The 27,616-nt window shown below is 47.5% G+C and overlaps 1 protein-coding gene across 1 annotated transcript in view; it reads right to left on the bottom strand.

The window, feature by feature from the left end:
* TTC3 (tetratricopeptide repeat domain 3) overlaps positions 1 to 27,616 on the bottom strand; it is a 331,906-nt gene that overhangs the window by 263,575 nt on the left and 40,715 nt on the right. Inside the window, exons 6-10 of the mRNA XM_029603249.1 lie at positions 22,528 to 22,615; positions 22,257 to 22,310; positions 19,005 to 19,128; positions 11,709 to 11,794; positions 5,044 to 5,138 (exon numbers count right to left, since the gene is read on the bottom strand). Coding sequence (XP_029459109.1) covers positions 5,044 to 5,138; positions 11,709 to 11,794; positions 19,005 to 19,128; positions 22,257 to 22,310; positions 22,528 to 22,615 — 447 coding nt within the window. The remainder of the gene's footprint in view (positions 1 to 5,043; positions 5,139 to 11,708; positions 11,795 to 19,004; positions 19,129 to 22,256; positions 22,311 to 22,527; positions 22,616 to 27,616) is intronic.

The raw sequence follows: 27,616 nt of genomic DNA on the forward strand, positions 1-27,616 counted from the left end.
GAAGTCTGCAGTCCCCCCAGGAGGAGCCCGTAGGGACCCGGACCGCTGGGACTTAGGTGGACCTTTGAGAGGTCAAGGAAACGGACGTTCGGTGCAAGGGCTGACTGGAGCTTCACCCCTGGAAGCCCGCGGTCCCCTCAGGAGGAGCTCATAGGGACCCGGGCCGCTGGGACTTAGGTGGGCCTTTGGAGACGATGGTCAGGAAGAAGTCCAAGGTCAAGTGCCAGAGGGTCGTCGCTTACCAGTCCAAGGTCACACACAGAGGGATCACCACTTCCCAGTCCGAAGTCACACACCAGAGAATCACTGCTTGCCAATCCGAAGTCAATACCAGGAATCACTGCTAGCCAATCCGAAGTCAGGAACACCAAGATGAAACAGGAACAAGGAATCAAGACACTGGAACTCACCGAAGCAAGCAGACCTGGACCTGACCAACGTTGGACGTTGCCAAGTCAAGGAATGAGCAGAGGAAGCCTCCTTATATACGTCCTCTGCTCTGAATCATTGGACGCGGGTGAGTATCATTAAAGGGATCAGGTCCCTTTAAATCAAGCAAGGAGGCAGGGCCTTGCACCTAAAGATAGCGGCGGCCTTCTTGGATTTCCTCCGCAGAGGAAAGCCAGCAGAACACCGTGAGGGAGGAGCAGCAACGGCTCCCTATCCGGCGGCCAGACTGCGGACCAGCACCGGAGTGACGGGCACCGGCCCGGGGGAATAATCAGGAGTTATCGCGGCAGGTCGCCGCCACGGTGGAGGTAGGGGGCCACGGGCGCGGAACACAACACACTGGGATAGTTGTTCGCTTAAAGACAGCGCAGACCAGTGCATCCACTTTAAGGAAACGCAAACGCTCTCTCACTGCTGGATCCAGTGGATATAGAACTTCTAATGCTCGTCCCCTTTAAAATTTGCTTCTGGGGCATCCCTTTCCAGGTCAATCAACTCCTGGATAGCTTCCAGTACTGGAAAGTAGCAAGAGGCTTTGCACAAGGAAACAGAATGGAATTCTTCTTTGGTTCCATCAAATTCTGCTCCAGGAACTCTCAGCATTTTAAGGGTCTAGGAAACCAAGGCCACAAATTCACTTTATCAAAGAACCATAACATGGTTCAATATGATTCCAATCCCAGGGGAATTTCTCCTTGTTCCAAGGGATCTTGCTCTTTGTCTCTGCCATCAGGGTCCCCATTAGGGATACTCTTGGTCAGGCGAGGCATTCCTCAAGGTCTGCGAACAGGAATGGGAGAGGGAGAGGGTGTCAGCTGGGTTTACGTCCGGACAGGGGCAAGTGAGAAAGTAGACTGTGCCTGTACAAAGGCCTGTAGCCCCTGGAAAAATTCCACCCAAGAAAAGGCCTCCAGGTCTATGCCTAGCCCAGGGGGAACTGGGGTGGGCCCAGCCAAGTTTCCCTCTCCCATGGAAGATCCAGCCAAGGGATTACTCAGATCCAGAATACTTCCAGTTAAGGCTACCAATCCATCATCTGAATGGGAGGAGCCAGGCTCAGCAAAGTCAAGGGAGGCCAAATCCCCTTGGGCTTCCTCACACTGCTAACAAGTTGGAATCCAAGTCAGGCTGTGAAGCCCTAATATGGCAAGCAGCGCAGAGAGCAAGGCACTTATGTTTTTTGGCAGCTGGTAACTGTGCATTCGATCAGCTCGCGCTTAAATTTTATGTGCATACATTTTGAGCGCTTAGGTGGGGCGCAGCGAGGCGCATGCACATCCCATGTGCCTGGCTTTTCCTGTATTCTGTGCCTACTTTGTTGTGCAAGTATACGCATGTTATGCACATGGCGCATGCACAAAGCCAACACACTGCGCATACTGACGTTCTATGGCGGGCAATATGAGACACACAGATGCATGCAAGATGGCGCTGCCACAGCCTACCACGCAGTGTGCCGACCAAGTTGAAAGCGGGGCCTAGCCCATCAGGGGTCTGCTCAACCCGCTTGTAAGCCCACTTCCCTATGTCCCAACGGGATTGGGAATGATGTTGGTATGGCATGCTGAGCAAGGAGACCGAAACCCCTCCAACATCTCTGAATCAGGAGGAAATCCTCTTCTCTTTTTTTTTTTTTTTTTTAAACTTACCTGGGCTCAGCGCTTACCGGCTGAGTATACAGATGGTCTCCGGAAGCAGGGGAGAAGGCTTTGACCATCATCGCCACACTAGATTTCCTGCACCCGTTGCCTTTCAGCTGCTTAAGCAGCAAAGTCCAAGCCGGGAACTGGCTACTGAATCAAGGCACACCTCTGAGGGATCTCAGAAATCACCTCAGGAATGCTCAACTGGGGGAGGAACCTTTAGTTATCACTGCAGGAGAGCGGGACTCAATCTTTTCTCCAATTTAAAAGTAGAATTTCTTCTTCTAAAAGGTACAGCGATCCCCATAGGGAAAGCACATCCGCATCTGTGGGAGATGGAGAAATACTGAAGTGCTGAGGTCATTGCAGAGGTGTATCTAGGGTGACGTCAGCTTTGAAATCTGACTTGGTCTCCATCTGCTGGCAAAGGAGCATAAACCCATCTGGCAACATGCTAGGAAAAAAATGGATATACTTTCCTGACTAGGAAAACTGCTCAACATGATGGCTTCAGCAGCAGAAGTCCTCTCTCCCTCAAGGTCCAGGAGACAGAATGAGAGAGAAAGAGGGAACCAGAGCATTTGGCTTTAAGGTCCCCCCTTCCTCCCGTCCTTTATGACTCTAATCTCCCTCAGGATCCAACTTTTGTACAGGAGGTGGAAGGGCGAGAGATAGGAGAGAAAGAAGGAAGCAGAGCCTCTGGCTTTTAGATTCACTCAACCAGAGGATCAAGCTAGCAAGGGCCACTGGCCCCCTTCCTCATCCTCACTCAACTAGGAGGTCACCCAAAACTAAACCACCTAGGAAATATTTGTCTTCCAAAATCCATGCTGCAGGTTTTGAATCTCTACTATCTGCTGGAGGCAGAGAAATAGGAGGAGCTGCAGGTGGTATTCTACCCTATATAGGGGACATAATCAAAAGTGCTGTTCTCTGCCTATATCTGCTAGTAGGAGAGCAAAACCAATGTGTCTATTATTTATGGTTCAATATGATTCCAACTGGCTGATTAGTTGGTCTGGATGGGCAGACTGGACAGGCCGTATGGTCTTTTTCTACCCTCATGCTTCTATGAGAGAATTTCTTTTTTAAATTTGGTGCCTATCCATAGAGTAAATCAGTTTTGATTGGTTAAATGTTTTTGACTATAGACTGTTCATCCACACCTCTTATTTAAACAATGTATCCTTCCCTTGTTTAATTCCACCTTCATTTTAGCCCTTCCTAAATTTGACTCCACCACTATTGCAACCTTTAAAAACCCGCCTCCTGTGCATTTTTGTTTCCAGACACTCAGGCCGATACAGTACAGTGCGTGCCGATGGAACGCACTGTTAACCCGGCACTGGATGCATGTTTTCCCTTACCCCTTATTCAGTAAGGGGCCGAAAACGCGCGTCCAATCCGCCAAACCTAATAGCGTCCACAACATGCAAATGCATGTTGATGGCCCTATTAGGTATTCCCGCGCGATTCAGAAAGGAAATTGTGCAGCCAAGCCGCACATTTTACTTTCAGAAATTAGCGCCTACTGCCAGCACCGGGAAAGTGCACAGAAAAGCAGTAAAAACTGCTTTTCTGTGCACCCTCCGACTTAATATCATGGCGATATTAAGTCGGAGGTCCCGAACATTTAAAAAAGTAAAACAAATAAAAATAAAAATTTGAAACTGGCCGGCAGCTGTCGGGTCAAAAACCGGACGCTCAATTTTGTCGGCGTCTGGTTTCCGAGCCCATGGCTGTCAGCGGGCTCGAGAATCAACGCCGGCAAAATTGAGCGTTGGCTGTCAAACCCGCTGACAGCTGCCGCTCAGGTCCAAAAGGAGGCGCTAGGGACGCGCTAGTTTCCCTAGCGCCTCCTTTTGCCCGTTTTTACCGCCGGGCCTCATTTAAATACAGAATCGCGTGCACAGGAGAGTGGCCTGTGCGCACGCCGGGAGAGCAGGCGTTCGCCCGCTCTCCCACAGACTTTACCGTATCGGCCCGACTGTGAGAGAAATAAGGCTGTTGTGCCTCGTCTCCATTTCAGATACCACCTGTTAAAATGCAGTTAACTAATCTGGAAGGCTCCCCCCAAAGTAGGCAGTTTGATGTGCCGAAACATTGATATTGGAAATTCTGCAGCATCATCTAGTTGAAACATAAGAAATTGCCATACTGGATCAGAACAAGGGTCCATCAAGCCCAGCATCCTATTTCCAACATTGACCAGTCCAGGATACAAGTAACCTGGCAAGTACTCAAACATTAAATACATCCCATGTTACTGATGCCAGTAATAGCAGAGGCTATTCCCTAAGACAACTTGATTAATAGCAGTTTATAGACTTCTCCTCCAGGAATTTTTCCAAACCCAGCTACACTAATCACATCCTCCAGAGCTTAATCGTGCGTTGAGTGAAAAATAATTTTCTCTGATTAGTCTTAAATGTGCTACTTGCCAATTCATGGAGTGCCTCCTAGTCGTATTATCTGAAAGAGTAAATAACCAACTCACATTTACCCATTCTAGTCTTCTCATGAATTTATAGACTGCAATTTCATCTAGCTCTGTAGTATTGGATCAGTGTAACTTACTGAGTGAATATTGAATGCCTTTGTAAAGACTCTTTGAGGTCATGGGCCTGTGGTGAGATATCTGAGATATTATGGATATCTTTGGATATTAAAATATATTTTAAAATATTATTTGGACATGTAAGGTTATCATTAAATATTTCTTTGGACTTAAGGTGGATGATTATATGAGTCAAGGTGCTATTTGTAGTTGGCAGTGCATTCTTAGTGCAAATGTAGGACAGATTCTTTAAAAATGTGCTAAACAAAGGTTTGCAATTCCCCACTTTTGTTTTATTGATATGATAACTGTGGGACTCTACTGTAGTTTTTGCTAGTTTGATACAAGTGTAGACCCTATCAAGGGCCCCCAGCACAGCAGCTTTGCCCTTACCAGCCCTCCAAGGCTTTAGTATAGTATTTCACGGCACTGTCATAGTGTTCCTTGGAGAATTCCTCATTCCCTCTCTGCTTCATCGCCTCACTTTGCTGCAAGAGAATGTGACAGGAAGTTCAGTCCTGAGCACTCAAAAGAAAACCTCTGCAGAGCAAGTCACTGCTAGAGATACTGTTTAACAGCTAAACTCCCGCCACTGAGCTCACCTGATGGGAGGAACTATACAACCACATCGGAAGGAAACAAACTGAAAGTCAAACGCTGTAATGTTTACAGATTCAAAATAGCACCTTTCGTAAATCACTTGATGTTTATATGGCTCCACCAGAGTTGCTAACACTCTATAAAGCTCCAAAGTGACTCTCTAATTCTATGAATTATCTTACACAATGGGGTGCACTCTAGCAGTACTGCATAATACATACATAGTATTAATACCCCTGTACCAATGCATGCACAATCCCAATTTTGAAAATAAGGATGTTACATGTTCACGAGAGATGGGAGGATCAAACTGAACCCTCCAGGTTCACATCTCTGTGTCTTAAACAGTATTCAACCCCTTAAAAAGTCAGCAAATTTGTGTAGATTACAAATGTCACTTACACAGATTGCTCCAGACAGTATGTTTATTGCAAACCAATATGCTCTTAAAATAAATTTTCAAAGTCACAATTCATTATTTCTCTGCATTTTATGTAAAATAAGATTAAAAACTGAAAAATGCTGCTTGCATAAGTAGTCAACCCCTTTGCTGTGGAAGCTCCAAGTTTACACAGATGAAAGATATTGCCCTAAAAACTGGCTTCAATTGGCTTCTACTTATGAATCATTAGAAAAGGTCAGCTTTTCTGGATAAAAGACCCCCTAATTCCAGTACCATTGGTCAGACTGGGAATCTGAAGGAAAGCTGTGAAAATGAAAACCAAAGAGCATTCTAAGAAAATTAAAGTTATAGACATGCACAAGATAGGAAAATGATACAAAATAATATCCAACTGCTTGGATATCCCACTGAGCACTGTTGGATCAATTGTGAGGAAATGAAAGCTGCATCATACCAACCAGACTTGTGAGGGAAGCCACAGAGAGGCCAATCATCACTTTGAAGGAGCTACAGAGTTCAGAGGCTGAGACTGGAGTGCAGATGCATCAGTCAACCATATCAAGAGCTCTGCATACAACTGGTCTGCATGGGAGGGTGGCTAGAAAGAAGCCATTAGTGAAGAAAAAACCACATCAAAACACAACTGAAGTTTGTCAAAAAGCATCAGAGTGACGCAGCTAAAATGTGAGATAAGGTTTTGTGGTCAGATGAGACAAAAATGGAGCTCTTAGGCGAAAATTCCAAATGCTATGTGTGACGCAAACACTGCCCATGCCTCAACAAACACCATCCCAACAATAAAGTAAGGGGGAGGCAGCATCATGTTGCAAAGATGCTTTTCCTCAGTGGGGACTGGGCATCTTGTTAAAAGTGAAGGATGGATGGATGGTGCAACATATAGGGAGAGACTGCATGACAACTTGCTTCAGTCTGCTAAAAAACTAAAACTTGGGAGAAAGCTCAACTTTCAGCAGGACAATGAAGCCAAACACAATGCTAAAGCAACACAGGAATGGTTAAACAGCAAAGAAGTGAATATTCTACAATGCCAGGTCAACATCCAGATCTCAATCCAATCAAGAACCTGTGGCACTATTTGAAAATTGCAGTCCTTAAGCATCATCCAACCAATCTGAACAACCTGGAGCAAATCAGCCAAGAAGAATGGGCAAAAATCACTCCCAAACAGTGTGCAAAGCTGGTAGAAATTTCCCCCAACAGACTTAAAGCTGATATTGCATCAAAAGGTGGCTCTACCAAGTACAAGTCTGAAAGGGTTGAGTACTTATGCAAGAGGCATTTTTCAGTTTTTAATTTTATTTTACAAAAAAATGCAGAGAAATAATGAATTATGACTTTGAAAATTTACTTTAAGAACATACTGATTTGTAACAAACATTGTCCGGAACAACCTGTGTGTCACTTGTAATCCATACCAGTCTGCTCACTTTTTAGGAGTCAAATACTTTGGCCACTGTAATACACAGCCCATCTTCGGGGCCATCCACAATGAAGAATACTGCAGTTCTGAATATAATTGATGAAGCTGCGCATGGAGAAATTACTACTTACCTGATAATTTCCTTTTCTTTAATAAGGACAAGTGAACCAGTGGGTTATGCACCTCTACCAGCAGATGGAGACGGAGCAAAATTGACATCACAGTATATATATATATATATATATATATATATATATATATATCCCTGCAGTTACATCAGCCCACCAGTATTCTCTGCAAAAGCCAACTGTGGTCAAACTAACAAAATTTGATTATTAACAAATAACCATTCCAGCACTCAGCTAACAGAAAAACACTGAGTGAGCTCAGACAAAGAGTGCAATAACACTGGTCTAGGGACTGGATAGACATTTACCAGTATTCCCCGGAACACGCAGCACAACCATCCGAAGCGGGCCATCGACCGCCAGATTGATCAGATCCGCAAACCACAGCCGTCGCAGCCATTCCGGCACTACAAGGATAACAGTTCCCGTGTGCATCTCTATGCACCTTAGCACCTTGCCCACCAAGGGTCATGGAGGAAACACATAAAGCAGGATGTTGCGAGGCCACCAGAGGATGAGGGCATCTACCCCTTCCGAGCCGTGCTCCCTTTGGCGACTGAAAAACCGAGCCGCCTTTGCATTTCTCTGAGTCACCATCAAGTCCAGGCGAGGCACGCCCCACCGACGAGCCAGGACACCCATGGCTTCCTCGGACAATTCCCACTCTCCGGGATCCAGACGCTGACGACTGAGAAAATCTGCTTCACCGTTGTCTACTCCGTCTATGTGAGAAGCTGCCAGACGGACTAAGTGGTGTTCCGCCCAAATCATCAAACGGTTGGCCTCTGCGGCTACGGGACAACTCTTGGTACCTCCCTGACAATTGATGTAAGCCACTGCTGTCGCACTTATCTGACAACAACCACACCGACTGACTGCGAACCAAAGGAAGAAAGCGGCATAACGCCAGCCGCACAACCCTGATTTCCAAGCGATTGATGGACCACTTCGTCTGTTGTCCTGTCCAACTGCCTTGTGCCGCCTGGGATTGACAAACTGCTCCCCAACCGGAGAGGCTGGCATCCATCGTCACTATCACCCATTGAGGTTCCTCCAGGTCCATACCGCGCTGCAGGTGGGCTGGAATCAACCACCACTGAAGATTGGACCGGGCAGGCTCTAAGAGTGGCAACCAGATCTGGACCTCTTCCAACTTCGGATCTCAATGAGAAAGCAATGCCCTTTGCAAAGGCCTCATATGGGCGAAAGCCCAAGAGACTAGTTCCAGAGTAGATGCCATAGAACCAAGCACCTGCAAGTAATCCCACACTCGGGGTAACGGTAGGGACAACAGCCGAAGAACCTGCACCACCAGCTTGGTGGCCCGCTCCTCCTTGAGGAAGACCTTGCCTATTGCGTATCGAACCAAGCCCCAAGGAAGTTCAGAACCTGGGACGGAATCAACTGACTCTTGGTGTAATTGACAATCCACCCAAGAGATTGTAGCCGGCGGAGCACTGACTGAATCGTCGCTTTGCACAGCTCCTCCGACTTCACCCGGATCAGCCAATCGTCCAGGTGGGGATGGACTAAAATCCCCTCCCTCCTTAGGGCTGCTGCTACAACTTCCATCACCTTGGTGAATACGCGAGGAGCAGTCGCCAGTCCGAATGGGAGGGCCTGGAACTGGTAATGCTCGCCTAAAATCATGAACCTGAGGTACTGGCGATACCACTCAATCCCCACGTGCAAATAGGCCTCTATCAGGTCTAAAGAAGCCAAAAATTCACCTGAGTAGATGGCCGCAATGACAGAGTGGAGGGTCTCCATGTGAAAACGAGGTACCTGGAGTGCCTTGTTCACCCCAGAGATCCAAAATTGGGCGGAAGGAGCCCTCCTTCTTGGGGACCACGAAATATATGGAATATCTGCCGGTTCCTATCTCCTCCGAAGGGATCGGGACAATGGCCCCCAGAGCTTTCAGACGACTCAGAGTCTGAGTTACCGCTGCTTGCTTAGCATTAGACCCGCAGGGCGACATTAAAAACAGATCCTGTAGCGGGTAAGCAAAATCCAAAGTGTAACCGTGTTCGATGATACTTAGCACCCACTGGTCCGACGTAACCTTGATCTATTCCTCGAGAGAGAGAGAGAGATGGCCGCCTATCACTGGGACCAAGGAGTGGGCCAGCACACCTTCATTGTGAGAACCTACCCCCAGAAGATCCCTGAGGACCCCTGTCCCGGGGAGGCCTGCAGCCTCGAAAGGAAGAAGGCCAAGCCTGCGATCTCTGCGACAGCTGTCGGGACATATAGGAGGAAGAGAAAGCCCTGCTCTGCCAAAACCAGCGCTGGACCCTGAACCTAGGGCGAGCCGAACCAAAGGTCCTAGAAGTTCTAGGCTTATCCTCCGGTAACTTGTACACTTTATTTTCACCTAGGGACTTAATACGAGCCTTCAGATCATCTCCAAACAAGAATTTACTCTTAAATGGCAGATTGCCCAACTGAATCTTGGAGGAAAAATCAGCCGACCAGTTGCGGAGCCACAGAAGCCTTCTGGCCAAAACCGCAGAAGCCATATTGTGCGAAGACACCCGCAAAAGATCATACAAGGCATCTGCAGTATAAGCCACCGCCTTCTCCATACTATCAGCTTGTTCAGCTTTCGCCGGAGGCAACTGTTGGGTACAGCAGATGCTTACCACACATCTAAGGGTCACCTGTTGCATGAGGCTATTGCACACCGCTGCCCGAACGCATAAGGCCGAAACCTCAAAGATGCACTTTAGAAGGACCTCCAGCTTCCAATCCTGAAGATCCTTAAGGGCGGTCGTTCCTGCCACCGAGATGGTCGTATGTTTGGTGACAGCCGAGACTGTCGCATCCACCTTGGGCACCTTCAGGACTGCCAAAGCGTCGTCTGGTAAATGGTAGAGCTTTTCCATACCACATGGCCTTGGGGGTCTTCCACTCCTGGGTCACCAGCTGCATCAACATCGGGTGAAACGAAAAGGCCTTCGGAGGAGCTTTAAGTCCCGAGAGAACCGGGTCCCCTTTGGTGACCTCTGCACTAGGTTGCAGTGCCTCAATATCCAGCTCCTCTAGAACCTTTGGAATCAGATGCTCCAGCTCTTCTTTCTGAAACAACCTAAGGACCCTGGGATCATCCCCCTCCACTGGGGCGGACCCATCAACGTCCCCATCTCCATTCCCAAGGAGGAGGTCCTGCGACCCAGGACCTGGAGGATTTGAAGCTGAAGATCCCAAAGAATTAATAGCTGTACGGCCTGACTGACCTCTAGAGGAATCCGATCCTCCTGATGGCCTGGGGACCTTGGCTGGTGGAGGTACCGCCTCCTGCAATTCTGCCTCTGCTTCTAGAAAGGCTTTGTGCATTAGAAGCACAAACTTCAAAGAAAAGGACTGCTATCTCTTTAAGGCGCCCCCTTCCCTGGAGGAGGGGCAGTATCGGGAGGAGAGGCAGGCCCTAGGTTGGCCGGTCACACAGGGCTCAAATTAGGAGGCGACAGCATAGGAGAGATCTCCCCTCCCCCTGTCGGCAGCTCTTCTTACTCACCTCGTGGGGAAGGCAAAATGGCTGCTGTTCCCACACTGGACGGGGACGGCCCGGGCGCATCGGGAGTGGAAACCTGCATCCGCCCCTCGAGAACGCGCTGACAGACTTCCCTTGGCACTCCCCAATGATCCATCACCACCGGGGAGACATCTGGTGCAGAGGCCATCGCGGGAGAGCTGCCGGACCGGCTCCCCGCAAGCGGAACAAGAGGTACCCTGCGGCATGGCACAAGGTAAGGATCAGCAAGCCAAAAACAATCCAGTGCCAAAACGCCCCTTCGGAGCCCCTGGAACCTGCACGGCAAGAATTTAAAACTTCCGATTTTTTTTTTTTTTTTTTTGCTTTTAAATGCTGACAAACAGGGGAAATCTCTGGTACCACTAGCTCTGCAGGGTACATCCAAGGAATGTGGACATCTCAGGGTGAGAGGGAGAGGGACCGGTCCACCGGTGAATCTCCCCCACTTACCAGTTGGCGGGGCTCCGGGAAAACGGCTATCGGGGCGTCCCACCCCAGCCGAACCTCCAGCAAGGGGACTTGGGAGGATCCACTTATCAATCTTAAGCCACAGAACAAAATTAACAAACTTTTTTTTTTTTTTTTTTTTTTTTTAATTAGCTTGATTTAGCCAAAGAACCTTCTGAAAGAACAAGCTTTCTGGTAAATTTTAAATCAAAACCCCCCCCCCCTTTTTTTTTTTTTCCCACAGGATCAGGACCACAGGTTCTGTCACCCTCATCTGCTAGAGTCAGAGAAAATACTGAAGGATCGCAGGTGGCACACCAGTGTAAGAGGGGGTGCCTTTCAGTTTTTTTTCTCTGACTCCATCTGCTGGAAGGGACACACAACCCAGAGGTCTGGACTGATCCTGGTACGTACAGGGAATGGTGGTTAAGGGATAAGATCTTGAGGCCGAGGTAATGGGGGCATCAACAGAATATTAAAAGATAAAATATCACTTATTACCTTTCCACAACATTGACATTTCTCCATTTTAATCTCTTCCATTAAATTGCATTGCTCCAACGCCGCTTTATTTATATAATATTTATCTACAAGGAGACAAAGCAATGTCAGTAAAGCAACCATAATATTCAATTGATCATTTTTTTCCTTTAAATTTTGAAGCAAAAGTATGAGGAAAAACAAAGGGAAGAACTTCAGATTTTCTCTACAATTATAATATAAAAATATTTTTTTATTCACAAGTGGGAGATTTCAAGGGTTTCTAGTTTTTGGCCTATCCATAGCAACTGCCAAAAAATCTGGCCCCTATCACAGAAAGGCTGATACAGCATTTGAATGCGCCTTTTGGACGCGCTAGCTTTCACCCTTATTCAGTAAGGGGTAATAGCGCGTCAAAAACGTACGTCCAACCCCCTCGAGACTAATAGCCCCCACAACATGCAAATGCATGTTGATGGTCCTATTAGTCATTCCCACGCAATACAGAAAGTAAAATGTGCAGCCAAGCCGCACATTTTACTTTCAGAAATTAGCGCCTACCGTGGGCTCCACAGTGATAGAAGTGAGCGCTGTAGGGGGCCTCATGTGGGCTCGCGCCCATGGCACAACTTCCAGTGTGGATGCCATCAGACCGAGGACTTGCAGGTAATCCCATGCTGTGGGACGAGGGTCGTTCAGTAAGGTTTGCAACCGGATCCACACTCCAACGACTGTGAGGGCTGTAGAACACTTTTGTTTGTGTTGACCACCCTCCTAGGCTCTCCAGTAGAGTTATAACTCTGCTGGTTGCTTGGTGGCTTTCCTCCGGTGATTTCCCTGATCAGCCAATCGTCTAGGTAAGGGTGAACGAGGATTCCTTCCTTCCTCAGTGTTGCCACCACTACTATTACCTTGGTGAATGTCCGGGGTGCTGTGGCTAACCCGAAGGGTAGTCCAGGACTTTGAAGCGTAGGTAGCGCTGGTGTTCCTGATGTATTGGGATGTGTAGGTAGGCCTCTGAAAGGTCCATGGATGTGAGAAACTCTCCCGGCTGTATCGCCCTTATTACGGATCGCAGGGTTTCCATGCGGAAGCGGGGAACTCTCAGGTGGCAGTTGACAGACTTGAGATCCAGAATGGGCCTGAATGTTCCCTCTTTCTTGGGACGATAAAATTAATGGAATAATGCCGAGTATTTATTTCCTGAGGAGGTACTGGGGTTATGGCCTCGAGGGCCAGTAATCTGGTCAGTGTAGCTTCCACTGCCACCCTCTTGGAGAGGTCATGGCAGGGGGACTCCACGAACTTGTCCAGAGGGGTTCGTAAGAAATCCAGGTGGTACCCCTCTCGAATGATGGCTAGGACCCACTTGTCCGAAGTTATCTCGACTCATCTGTGGTAGAATAGGGCTAGTCTGCCCCCTATGGCTTCTTCCCTTGGACGGGTCGGCTGAATCTCATTGTGGAGTGCGGCTGGGGCCTGTACCCGAGCTGGATCCCTCTTGTTGTGCTTGTTCTGAAAGGACTGGTTCCTGCCCGTAGGGCGGCGTGCTTGATAGTTGCTCCTGTAAGGATTGAAGCGCTGTGAACTCCTGCCCCTGGAGGACCTGGGGAAGGGTCGCTGGTTTCTCTTCGTCTTATCCTCCGGCAGGCGCGGGAATGGGGACTCGCCCCATTTGTCAGCCAGTTTCTCTAATTCGCTGCCGAACAGGAGGGATTCTTTGAAGGGCATCCTTGTGAGGCATGTCTTGGAAGATGCGTCGGCCGACCAGCTTCGGAACCAGAGTTGACTCCTGGCTGCCACCGCAGATGACACTCCTCTGGCCGCTGTGTGCACTAGGTCGGAAGAAGCATCCACGAAGAATGATACTGCTGGTTCCATGTCTTCTCCTGGGGTGTTGTTCCTGGTTTGGGATAAGCAGGCACGTGTCACCACGGTGCAGCAGGCCGCAATTTGTAAAGACATAGCGGCTACATCAAATGACTGTTTGAGGATGGATTCCAGACGCCGGTCATGTGCATCCTTAAGTGCTGCTCCTCCCTCTACTGGTATAGTGGTGCGCTTAGAAACCATGCAGACCATGGCATCAACTCTTGGGCATGCAAGAAGCTCTTTGGTTGCCGGGTCCAGGGGGTACAGGGCTGCCAAAGCTCGTCCCCCTTTGAAAGTGGACTCCGGAGCATTCCATTCCATGTCGATCAGCTGTTGCGCCGCTTGTAACAGAGGGAAATGGCGAGAGGTCTGGCGAAGACCTTCCAGCAGGGGGTTCCAGCTTGGGTTCCCCCGAAGTACCCAGGCCTGGGATGGCGAGTTCCGTCAAGCATTGGGTGACCAGATCCGCGAGCTCGTCATTTGTGAAGAAACATCTCATGGATCAGTGCGGCTCTGTTCCCGGGGGGGAGCTCCCCCTCTTCTAGGGGCTCGGTTTCCTCTTCAGAGATATCAGTGTCCCCATAGGAGGGGCCTCCAGGTATTGGAAACCTGTGTCTAGGTCTTGAAGGGCCTGGAGCATGAGGGTCTTCCGGTGGAGCATGTAGTTGGCCAGCCAGAGGTTCAGTTCGCATTTGAACAAAGGCGTGAATCCCCTTGAAGAACGCCACCCATGATATCGATGCTGGGTCCAAGCTGAGGGCAGCTGGGTCCCTGGGGGTCCCCATCTTAGGGGGGTCCTGCTGCGATCTGCTAGGTACCTCTGTGGTACCTCCAGAGTAGCTAGTACTCGGCCCTGGGTGGGACTGGCACTGACCTGGATCTCCCAGGGCCTCCTCACACTGAGGGCACAGGGCGTCGGCCTCATCGCTTTGTGCGGCTCTGATGTGGCATGCTGGGCAGAGGCCTTGAGCCTTTATTCCTGTTTCTGGAGGTGCCATGGCTGTCGGCGCGTAAATTCTTATGCGCTTCGATGCACTTACGATGAGCGTGTGAGTTGTGTACGCAGCTGTGCATCCAGCCGTAGAAATGCGCCCAAGCTCTGTGTGTGCAACTTATGCGCACAAGGATTTTTGTGAGTGTAAGTCTATGCGCACATATGCTTTGTGCACCTAGCTCGGATTTGTGCGCTCGGGCCGAACAGCGAACGGTGCGGCGAATGGGCAAAGATGGCGACGGCAAGCAAGCGGGCAATATGGCGACCCCCTCGGAGGGTCTCCACGTGGGTAGACCCTTGGAAATAGCCGGGGCCTGGCCCTGCTAGGGCAGATAAACCTGGTGGCACTGGTCCCGGCCGGCGACCTGTGCTCCTCCTCGATCCTCGGAGACCGGATTGAAGTAGAGGATTTCTACCTTACCTTGTCTTCGGCGCTTCCCGGTTTCATCCCGGGCGATCTCCGGCTGCGGGGGGGAGAGGGCAAATACCTTCACTGCCGCGCTCGAGGGTGCACCTGCTGCCTCTCAGCCGTGCCCGAGGATCGGGGGCTAGGTCCTTGCTGTGATTCGGCCGCCGGACCGAGGCTTACCTTCGAGGGACCACGGAAATCACCTCGGGAATCTCAACTGGGGGAGGGACCCAAGGGTATCACCGCAGGAGAGCGGGGCTCGTCTTCAGGTAGGTTTCTCCTTAAAATTTGGTTTCTACTTTGAATTTGGTTCTAACGCTGCGAGAGCGTGCAGAAAGTCCCTAACTGCTATGGAGATGGAAAATACTGAAGAGCTGCACTTCCTGCAGGGGTATATGTACTACGGGCTGATGCCAGATTGAAATCTGATCCGTCTCCAACTGCTTGCAGGAGTAATAGAAACATAGAAATGACGGCAGAAGAAGACCAAATGGCCCATCCAGTCTGCCCAGCAAGCTTCGCACTTTTACTTTTTTTTTTCTCATACTTATCTGTTACTCTTGGCTCTTAGTAACCCTTTGGTTCTATTTCCCTTCCACCACCACCATTAATGCAAAGAGCAGTGTTGGAGCTGCATCTAAGTGTAATATCTAGCTTAATTAGTTAGGGGTAGTAACCGCCACAATAAGCAAGCTACACCCATGCCCATTTGTCTACCCAGACTATGCGACTCAGTCCCTGTTGGTTGTTGTCTGTATATAGATCCACTTTTCTTCATTCCCCCTGCCGTTGAAGCAGAGAGCTATGCTGGATTTGCACGAAGTATCAGACTTTCTCCCCTGCCGTTGAAGCAGAGAGCTATGCTGGATATGCACGAAGTATCAGACTTTCTCCCCTGCCGTTGAAGCAGAGAGCTATGCTGGATATGCACATAGTATCAGACTTTCTCCCCTGCCGTTGAAGCAGAGAGCTATGCTGGATATGCACGTAGTATCAGACTTTCTCCCCTGCCGTTGAAGCAGAGAGCTATGCTGGATATGCATGTAGTATCAGACTTTCTCCCCTGCCATTGAAGCAGAGAGCTATGCTGGTTATGCATTGAAAGTGAAGTATCAGGTTTATTTGGTTTGGGGTAGTAATTGCCGTAACAAGCAAGCGATTCCCCGCTTTTTGTGAATTCAAATCTTTTTCCACATTTCCTCTTGCCGTTGAAGCTTGGAGCAATGTTGGAGTTGCATTAATCGTGTGTATGTTTATTGAAAAAGGGTATTATCTCCAGGTAGTAGCCGTCATTCCCGCGAGCCACCCGCTCTTCATTCATGTCCTCTAGACTTTATGGATCCACAGTGTTTATCCCACGCCCCTTTGAAGTCCTTCACAGTTGTGGTCTTCACCACTTCCTCCAGAAGGGCATTCCAGGCATCCACCACCCTCTCTGTGAAGAAATACTTCCTGACATTAGTTCTGAGTTTTCCTCCCTGGAGCTTCAAATCGTGACCCCTGGTTCTGCTGATTTTTTTCCGATGGAAAAGGTTTGTCGTTGTCTTTGGATCGTTGAAACCTTTCAAGTATCTGAAAGTCTGTATCATATCACCTCTGCTCCTCCTTTCCTCCAGGGTGTACATATTTAGATTCTTCAATCTCTCCTCATAAGTCATTCGATGAAGACCCTCCACCTTTTTGGTCGCCCTTCTCTGGACCGCCTCCATCCTGTCTCTGTCCCTTCGGAGATACAGTCTCCAGGACTGAACACAGTACTCCAGGTGAGGCCTCACCAAGGACCTGTACAAGGAGATCATCACTTCCCTTTTCTTACTCGATATTCCTCTCTCTATGCAGCCCAGCATTCTTCTGGCTTTAGCTATCACCTGAGGGTATTTGACATTATGCAGTGTCACTATACCAATTGGTCCTGAGTCCATCTGCTACATGCTAGGAAACAACTGTTTTCATAATGTCAAATAGTTTCACATACTAAACATAAACTTATGTAATTTGTACAAACATGCAGCACAATTTCAAAAGCTTTGCTACAGAATTATTTAATTTCTGACACAGAATCTACCCCTGAGCTGCCACAGGAAGCCAGGGCTCGCGATTACTCCTAGCAAGCCTGATGGTGAAGGACAGAACAAGCAGCTGTCACTTTCTGTAACCAAAAACTGCGGGACAGAAAGCAGAAGGCTTTGTTTATAACAAGTGCCTTTATCAGGCAGAGATGGGTCAAAAGATAGGAACCTCGCGATGTAAACCCCAATTCTTACGGAATCTGTTCTGTTCAAATGCCATATCGCAATCCACTAGCGCCATCCAACAAGAAACACTCAGATGAAGGGAAGAGGCTTTGGATGGCGCTCTCTTTTGCCCTGGCCGGGGCAATCTGCCTTGTTCCTTTGGGCTTCCAGCTTAGTGAGCACTGGCCTCTACTGGGGCTGCAGCATCAAAAGCTTTTATTCACAACTACCCAGGGTTTTCTCCTCCCCCCACCTTTCTATCCAGCTCAGCTACTTTAGTGGCCATCTTTTGGCCAGAGGCCACAGACTGCAGCTCCCACTGGAATTTGGTAGGCTTGCACCCTCAGTCTATTAGGTGTCATCTCTGAGCAATGACAGAGACCCCCAGCCCCCCTGCTTCCTTCCATGAAGTTGTGAACGCTGCCGCCACAGGATCTCCAGATCCGGCTAGCTTGAGAAACAGAAGCTAGGTTCGGGAACTGAATCTTGATCTCCAGCACAGCAAAGCACAACTACTGTCACCAAGCCATCAGGCTAGCCCGAGATACTTATCTCTTATTTCATTAAAATTGCCAGACACTTTGTAAATCACTTTCAGCACGTCTGATTAAAGTGCCCCACACTGAACATCATTTTCTTCATTACTGTGAAGGAGTATACAAGAGAAAACCCCAGGATAATTTAAAGGACCAGATCCAGAGATCTGTCCTATCCACTTTAAGCCTAAGACAGCAGGGAAGTCCCTGGGAAGGTGTAGAACTAGCCAGGCCCAGGAGGGAACAGGAGGTCCATGGGAGAGAAGGACGCCTAGAGAAAGAAAACACTGCTGAACCGTAATTTGTAACACTACACTTGTTTTGTTGAACTGCAAAGCATAGCAGAGCTGCTTGTGTTTGTTTCTTGTCCTTAATAAAGAAGTTTATGAAAGATTTTTCCTATAACCCAGCCTGAATCTGTCCTCTGGCTACCCTAAAACCCCTCACGGTGTCACTATCATGTAGATGACAGAGACTACTCCCATGTATCTGTATGTACCACTGCAGAGCTCCAGCTGGCCACTGTAATTTGGTTTGTGTGTGTTCACAGGATCAAAGCTTTTCAGTACAGCTATAGCGGCCACCTCTGAATCTGTTTCCCAGTTATGTCATACAGTAATCCTTTACAGGCGGGGGGGGGGGGGGGGGGGGGGGGGGGTGGGGGGAGGGAGAGGCATTTGAGTGCAGATTGTAAAATCTGGTCTGCATCACAAGGAAGCATAATGAGGAGGGGGAGATATCACAACCCTGGCAGAATGTGCACAAGGCCAAAGCGATTTCATAAAAGGAAGTTAAGCCTTTGAGAGAGTGTACAAGAACACATTAAGTCTCCAAGATCCCTGCCCCCCCCCCCCCAAAAAAAAAAATAAGGTAACATCCACTACTGTTTACAAGGAATAATGGGAGCTGCTTGCATAACATTTCATTTGCATAACATTTCATATTTAGTCTACCTGCCTCTATCTTCCTTCCAGCTTGTCTTTAAGCCTCCAAGTTTTCCATACCTTGTTGATTGTAACTTTGACTTATTCCTTTTCCTTTGTTATCTATTATTTACCAGAATTGTTACCTCAGTTTTACCCTTTGTTAAAATGTAAACCGATCCGATATGGTTATCTACTATGAAGGTCGGTATAGAAAACTGCTAAATAAATAAATAAATAAATAGGCACAGACAAAAAGCTGAGTAGAGTAGCACAGAAGAAGGGGAGTTAAAACAAAAACCCAACAAGAGCCTAAAAAAAGGTTTTGTGAGAATGAAATGATACTTACATTTAGAAAAGAAAGCTTCTAAAGGGGGCCAGCACAGGTCCCCAAGGGTTTGTAACTTGTGTAGGACAGCAATATCACCTGTGCATTTCACCCATTCCAGAGCATCTCCAATGTTATAATCCCGCTATATCAATAGGAAAAATCAGGTTAGATTTCCATTGTTGCATCAACTTCAGGAAAAAAAAAAAAAAAGTACAAACAGTCAGGGCATCCAAAAGTGGCAAAGACGTGAAGAAGTCTAAGCTCCAAACAACGCTAAAGTTGCAAGACCTCCCAGCACTTCAGAGTGCTCATACAGGGGTCGCGGGGGGAATGCACTACAATGGCCCTGCTCAAGGTAAGTGGCCCAAGCAAGGCTTCGAAGGAGCAGCTCCGCCTACGATCTAAAAACACATTTTATGCATACAAACTCCCAGCTGGCATGCGTGGCATTTCCTTTTCTTCTGGTCCCTTCCATCCCCAGCTTACTGGTCAAGAGCGGGAAGTGAAGTCTCCTCCGATGCTAACTCTTCAGTGTCCCTTTCCAGTCACAGAGCGTCTCACCTGCCAGGTCTGCCCTACCCCGCTCCGAGAATCGCTGCTCCCCTACCCCAGCACCAGAGCAGAGAGCTTGAAGCCAGGATTCAGTTCACAAGTTCTTTTTTTTTTCCCCTGTTTGGACTGCTTGTGCAATCTTATCAAATCATTCTTGACCTTCTTCTAACATGCCATGTTTCACTAACCCTGGTCTAAATTGATATTAATCCAAATAGTTACCTTTATGAAAATAAAATCTTTGCACATGAGCCATTACTAAGAATACACTGCATCCATATTTATTTATTTATTTATTTATTTAAAAGTGTTTCTATACCATCATTAAATGATTTACCATCATAATGGTTTGCAATAGGGCACGAATTTTATTTATTTTATTTATTTATTTAGTGCTTTTTTATACCAATCATATCATATCAGTTTACAAGAAACAATGGGGCAATAACATTAACATTTATTTATTTAGCATTTTTATATACCAACTTTCCAATAACAGAATTACTGATCAACTCGGTTTACATTATAACAGAACAATCACATTTAAAGTAAATGTCTTACAATGAACAGGTCGATATAACTTGGATAGGTATCTATGGGGTTAACCAGTAAAAGATACATTGCCTAATGTAGGCATAAGTAAAAGATACAGAGCCTAATGTAGGTTAAATAAACAGTGCTAATTATAAGACTAGGTTATGATCCTCGACTGCCAAAGTTTACGTGTGTTGTATAAACAAATAAAGCGAAAAGCGAAAAATTACAATAAAACAGGGGCACTCAAACTGGGAGGAGGAAGAGCCAGAGGCATGAGTAACTCAGAACTAAATAATATCAGGTCATATACTCAGGACTATAATATCATCATAAACTCAGGACTAAATAATATCAAATATATAAATAATATCATATACTCAGGACTATAATAATATCGAATATTCATGACAAAATAATATCAGGTCATATACTCAGGACTATAATAATATCATATACTCAGGACTAAATAATATCAAATATATAAATAATATCATATACTCAGGACTATAATAATATCGAATATTCATGACAAAATAATATCAGGTCATATACTCAGGACTATAATAATATCAAATATATAAATAATATCATATACTCAGGACTATAATAATATCGAATATTCATGACAAAATAATATCAGGTCATATACTCAGGACTATAATAATATCATATACTCAGGACTAAATAATATCAAATATATAAATAATATCATATACTCAGGACTATAATAATATCGAATATTCATGACAAAATAATATCAGGTCATATACTCAGGACTATAATAATATCATATACTCAGGACTAAATAATATCAAATATATAAATAATCTACCTTATAAATGGCCTGTGACCGACGGCCCGCAAATGCGCAGTAGAGCGCAGCTCTACTGCGCATGTGCGGGCAAGGATGTCGATCAGAAAAAAAAATGGCGGTGGGGCCGCAGGAGCGGGAGGAGAAGCAGCGGCGCCGCGCGCGCGCGCGGTGCCGCTGCTTCTCCTCCCCAGATCTGCCGGCAGATCTCGGGGGGGGGGGTGTCACTCCCGCGCCCCCCCCACCGAGATCTGCCGGCAGATCTCGGGGGGGTCCACTGCCGCGCGCGCGGGAGTGACCCCCCCCCCGAGATCTGCCGGCAGGAGCGGGAGGAGTTAATGGAGCCGGGTGAGGGTTGCGGGAAGTCGCGCTTACGGCGCCGGGAGGAAATGGAGGTGGGTGAAGGGAGGGAGAGGGGGACTGAGTGAGTGGGAGGGAGGGAGAGGGGGGACTGAGTGGGAGGGAGTGAGGGAGAGGGGGGACTGAGTGAGAGGAGAGGGAAGGTGGAGAGGAGTGGGTGGGGGAGGGGGGTGGTGAAGAGTGAGGGGAGAGAGAATGAGGGGGAGGTGAGAGACAGAGGGATGTAGCCCGTTTTAACGGGCTTTACGGCTTGTATCATATACTCAGGACTATAATAATATCGAATATTCATGACAAAATAATATCAGGTCATATACTCAGGACTATAATAATATCATATACTCAGGACTAAATAATATCAAATATATAAATAATATCATATACTCAGGACTATAATAATATCGAATATTCATGACTAAATAATATCAGGTCATATAACTCAGAACTAAATAATATTGGGTCATATACCATGTCAGGGTTGGGGTACATCGACTAGAGGACCTTGGCGTGTTATTGTAGTTGGGGAGGTCATGGATCAGGGGAAGGCTTGTAGAAATAGCCAAGTCTTGAGTTTCTTTCTGAATGTCAGCGTGCAAGGTTCTTGTCTAAGGTCAGGGGGCATGGCGAATAGTAAAAAATAGCTAAAACTTTACAAAGAAGGTGCCATTAATAATCGGAAACAATTGAATCATTATAAACTATTTGATTTCTGATGTAAGATATCCATTGGTACCTGTCTCTTGGATGGGTACATGTGGTTTATTGTTATTTACGTTTAACAGTGTGACAAAGAAGTTCCAGGTTGGCACTTGGAGATTATGTGCTAGGTGCTTTATGCCGGCTCTTATCTGTTTTCAACGTTCTCGTTGCCTGTCACACCCCTCTCCCCCTCCCCCCCCCCCAAAAAAAACCATCAATTGCAATGCAGCAACAAAAATCACAGTTTATTTATTTATTTAGTGATTTTTTTATATACCGCGGCACGTTAAAAACATAAAGTAAAAACTTACTTTTTCTATATCAGTGCCAATTTTCAATAGATGAATGATAAAGAATGGAATATCCTGCAATACAGATAAAGAAAGACTCCATGACACCTGCTCCTTCAAGAGAACCCTAACCTCTGCAACAAGCTTTTGCTTTCAGATTTATCCATTTCCATTTAAAACAAAAAACAATCCCAGATGATGTTGGATGGCTTTCATGGATTACAGGCAGAATGGCACATGGCACATGACACACACACACTTCATTAGGGTTAGAAATTAATTTTGAACTTACCACAACCTTTTTAGCCATCTGAACAATGTCTTCCACTATCTCAATATGGTTCAAATCCTGCAGACTAAAGTCAGAAGGATCCATGTTCCTTAACAAAACATACAAAATGAGTTTTAGTACATTTTTTTTTTAAATTTCAGCTAAGTCAGAAGCTCAGCACGCTGCACCAAGGCACACAGCAAATGCACTTTACAGCAAAAGTGGGGTCAAGCAGTCTGCAGGCATCTATCAAACACAAAACAGTTCTAACCCCGCAGGCACAAGTGAAACTGAACTATGTCCTTACACTATTGTTCCTGCCACAAAAGACCATGGTTGCTTTCAAATACTACTCCAGTACCCAGAACTGTAAATCCCACAACTCCAGACCTGTAAATCCCACAACTGTGGCCCGTCCCCTATCGAACATAATCACCTCCTAGCAGATAAAACTGAACTTTGCTTCCTGATAACTGGGTAATTAAACCAAAATACCAGACAAAATCTGATCGATTTCATTTGCGTATTGTCTCTTACAAGCAAATTAAATTAATAATGGTCTCCTTAGGTCTCGTGCTTTTTCTTTTATTCCAGAACATGACTCGAAGTAGAGCTGAAGAGCTCAGAGGTCCATGGATTATTCTCAGTCTGTGCACAACCATCAAGTACCTGGGAAGGGAAGGGGGTGGCAACAAGGAGAAAGGAAAAAGGACCACCATTGCTTGCAGCAGGAAACACACTTTTAAAGTTTTTAAATTACCAACTGACTGCAACCATAGGCTCTTCACCGCCTAGCTGTATTTTCCTGTACAGTTGCTCCACTGGGAGGGTCTCCCCTGTTACGATGTGCTCCGCCCTAAGCTGCCTCGCTTACTGTTGCTCTTGCGCGGCGCACTTCAGTAGTGCATTTCCACTTTTCTGCCTGCATTGTGAAGACTTTCCTTGTCAACCGCTGGAGGGATCGAAGCCTGGGTCTTAGGACTCAGACGGTCATCAGCTACCAATGCTGGAGCCGTTGGGCCAGCCCCCGCCTGGTGGGCCTGCCCCTTTGTGGGATTTTTGTGGAATTAGAACATTCTTGTACTGTGAGTAACCTTTTCTTTCATGTTTACTAGGTTTAATTTTTTGTTTTAAGAAGCAGCTTTTAACGGCATTGTGAGGAAGTATACAGAAAACTCCCTCCAACCACCTTAAAGGACGGGCCACAGCTATCCAGCCCAGACCTCCTTAAGGATTAGCCCCGCAAGGAATTCTGGGTGAAGGGAGGCTCCCTTCATCATACTATGAGAAGCCAGGGCCCAGAAGGATTAGACAGACCCCCAAGGCACAGGCAGGGAACCCAGTTTCTGCAAAAATCTGATGTGTAATGTTTGAGTACTACCAATTCTGCAAAATAAGCTGCATTTGTTTTCTCACTGTAAATAAATTTGCACCTAAGGAAACAGCCAGAGTCCGTCTCCTTATTCCTCTTGGTTGTTTCCTAAGCCACGACTGGCCATGTTACCACATATGATGGCAGTAGTGGGATCTTCATGCATACACGGGAAGCACAGGCAGAAACCCACAGCCACAGTAGAAAAAAGAAAAAACCCTGCAGAATCTTTTTTTTTTCTTTTCTGGGAGCTCACCATTTCACTTGCCCAGCTCAGTTACTACAGGCCGAGTGGCTAGCCCCACCAGTGCAGTCAGGGTTCAAGCAGTAAGGTCTGGACAGGCCAGCAGATTTTTTTTTTATTTTTTTTTATTTTTTTTATTTCCCTCTCCTTCCCCCAGAGAGATATACCATTTGGAAAGCAAGGAAGATGAAGAACTGATATCTCGACCCATCTTTGGTAGAATAGGGCGAACCTGCCCCCTATGGCTTCTTCCTATGGATGGGTCGGCTGATTCTCATTGTGGGGTGCGACTGGGACCTGTGTCAGAGCCGGCTCCCCTCTTCTTGTCTTTGTTCTGAAAGGACTGGCCCTTGCATGAGGGGCAAGGGGCTTGATATGTACTCTTGTAGAGTCTGAAGTGCTATGATCCTCTGCCCCTAGGTAATCGGGGAGAGGGGCATTGGCTTCTTTTGTTCTTGTCCTCCAGTAGCCGAGGTACTGGGGATTCGCCCCATTTGTCAGCCAACTTCTCCAGTTCGCTTCCGAACAGGAGGGCTCCTTTAAAGGGCATTCTCGTGAGTTTCATCTTGGAAGTCGCGTCGGCTGACCAACTTCGGAGCCAGAGTTGCCTCCTGGCTGCCCACTACGGATGAGACGCCCCTGGCTGAGGTGCGTACCAGGTCAGAGGTCTCATCCGTGAGGAAGGATACCGCTGGTTCTAGTGCTTCAACAGGCGTGGCGGCATTCCTGGTCATGGATAAGCAGGCGCATGTTACCACAGCACAGCAGGCAGCAATCTCTAGTGACATAGCTGATACGTCGAATGACTGTTTAAGGATGGATTCCAGACATCTGTCCTGGGCATCCTTGAGTGCCGCTCCTCCCTCAACTGGGATGGTAGTGCGCTTTGTGACCACGCAGACCATGGCGGCCACTTTGGGGAACACCAGGAGATCTTTGGCTGACGCTTCCAGTGGATAGAGGGCTTCTAGGGTCCGTCCGCCTTTGAAACTGGCCTCCGGGGCACCCCATTCCAGGTCGATCAGCTGTTGTACGGCTTACAGCAGAGAGAAATGGCGGGAGGCCTGACTGAGTCCCTATAGGAGAGGGTTCATCTTCGGTTCCCCTGTGGCACCATTGCCCGGGATGGTGAGCTCCTTCAAGCTGTGAGCCACAAGGTCTGATAATTTGTCTTTGGAGAAAAAAACGCCTCATGGTTCGGTAAGGTTCCGTTCCTGGAGGGATTTCCCCTTCCTCCAGGGATTCTTGATCCTCGACCGAGGTGTCCATGTCCCCTATGGAGAGGCTTTTGGCTGGTAGAGGCACGTCTCTGGGGGGCCTAGAGGGCCCTGGGAGGTTAGGATCCTTTGGGGGACGCTGTGGTTGTATCATCGGTGGCACCGGTTGCATGTGGACGAAGGTGTGAAGACCTTTAAAGAATTCTACCCAGGAAAAGGATCCTGGGTCTAGATTGAAAGCCGCTGTGTCCCCTGGGAGCCCCATTTGAGGGAGGCTTGCACTGGGGGTGGATCCGGATTCCTGTACTGGCTGGGGAGGGCCTTGACCTGGGTCTCCCAGAGCCTCCTCGCACTGTCGGCACAGGGCCATGGCCTCTTCGAGCTGCGCAGCTCTTATGTGGTAGGCTGGTCAGAGGGCTTGGGCTTTGACCTTCTTGGCCGGTGGTGCCATGGTTTGTGCACGTAGGGTAGCAGACAGCCCCGTATAATGCGCGCACCGGAAGACTTAGTTATTCGGGTGTGCCGAAGATGTGTGTGTAGGCCGAGATGCGCGCGCCGTTGTACACACAGATTTAACTTATGCGCCTGGCACCATTGAGAGTGTGGCTGTGCAACTGGCCCCCTCATGCGCGTCGCTGTGCGCACTGATGTGCGCACAAGTAGGTTGTGCGCCCGGCTCGTCTCTGTGTGCACGGCTCGGTTAGGTGGACAGGACGGTAATCGGAGGGAAATGGCGTCTGTGACCATGCGAGCAACATGGCGACCACCTCGGAGGGTCTTCACGTGGGAGGACCCTCGTATCGGATCGGGGTCTAGCCCGAACAGGGCTGATCAACCCAATAGCACAGACACCAACTGATGATCTGTGCAGCTTTCCGAGCCGCGGAGACTGGAGACTTTTAGAAAGTTTTCTACCTTATCTTGTCTCAGCATTTCCCGGGTTTCATTCCGGGAGGTCTCCGGCTACGGGGGTAGAGGGAAAAGTACCTTCACCGCCGCACTCAGTGTTGCACCCGTTGCCTCAGCCTCTCCCGTTGCCAGGGGCTAAGTCCACGCTGGGAACCGGCTGTCGGACCGAGGCCTACCTCAGGGATTCTCGACTGGGGAGGGTCCCATAGGTGTCACCGTAGGAAAGCGGGGCTCGTCTATAGAGGTAAGGTTTCTTCTTGTTTGGATTTTCTTTGGTTTGAATACTCTAACGCTGTGCAAGCGTGTATAGAGTTCCGAACTGCTATGGAGATGGAGAAATACTGAAGAGCAGAGCTTCCTGCAGGGGTATATGTGTTTATGTACTGGTGGTGACATCATATTGAAATCTGACTCTGTCTCCAACTGCTATCAGGAGCACACTATACCCATTGGTCCTGAATCCATCTGCTACACGCTAGGAAAGTAGATATTAAAGACTAGTGCTAAGACATTACACGATAGTGATTATCTGTATTTATTATACATATGTATTTCATCTTTGTACATTACCTTGGGCCTCTTTAGGATAGGCAGTCAAAAATATGAATTAATGAACAGTTCTATGCACAAATGAGAAATTGCAAAATTTTACATATTTTGTTAATCCAACACTATATGAGCATTGAATAACAATGTAAACTACAATATTGAAAAATGTTACTCAAAGTTGTAGAAATTCTTACTTTTTAAATGCACAGTTTCCCCACAGGAGTACCAAAATAGTACTGCTTTCTCCTCTCCACCACGCTTCTGCCCACCTCAATCTCACCATTCCCCCACCCAAATTCTACATGATTATTCTCCCTCTAAGCTGAACACTTCCACTCTCCCACCCCCCAACTAGGCTCGCTACTATATCCCCTTCCAGACCTCTTTATTTTATTTAAAATGTATTGCAGGCCACTTATACAAAGCCATAAGTGGCGAACAAAATATACATACATAATCATAAAACTTATTATGGACAGAAACAACAAAAACATAACCGCCAGTGACCATTTGGCGTCAGGCAAAAATCAAGAAAATATAACAGAATTACTACAAGCCTAAGATATAAATATAAAAGGTTTTCAGGAGCTTGACCTCCTCGTTCTCTCGTTCTCCCACCTCCCCAGCCTCTCCATATCAGAGACTACTGCTGCTGCCTGGCAACTAGTCCCACCTACTCCCTTCCCATGAACCATCGCTATCCAGGCTGATGCCATCACCTTTCTCTCTAGCCCCACACAGGATGCTGCCGCTGCTGTCAGAACCTTGTTGCCTGCTGTGCCAGACCTGAAGCCAGCCAAATTCTGTGGGACAATTTAA

Source organism: Rhinatrema bivittatum, chromosome 5, assembly GCF_901001135.1.
Source record: "Rhinatrema bivittatum chromosome 5, aRhiBiv1.1, whole genome shotgun sequence".
Lineage (NCBI taxonomy): Eukaryota > Metazoa > Chordata > Amphibia > Gymnophiona > Rhinatrematidae > Rhinatrema > Rhinatrema bivittatum.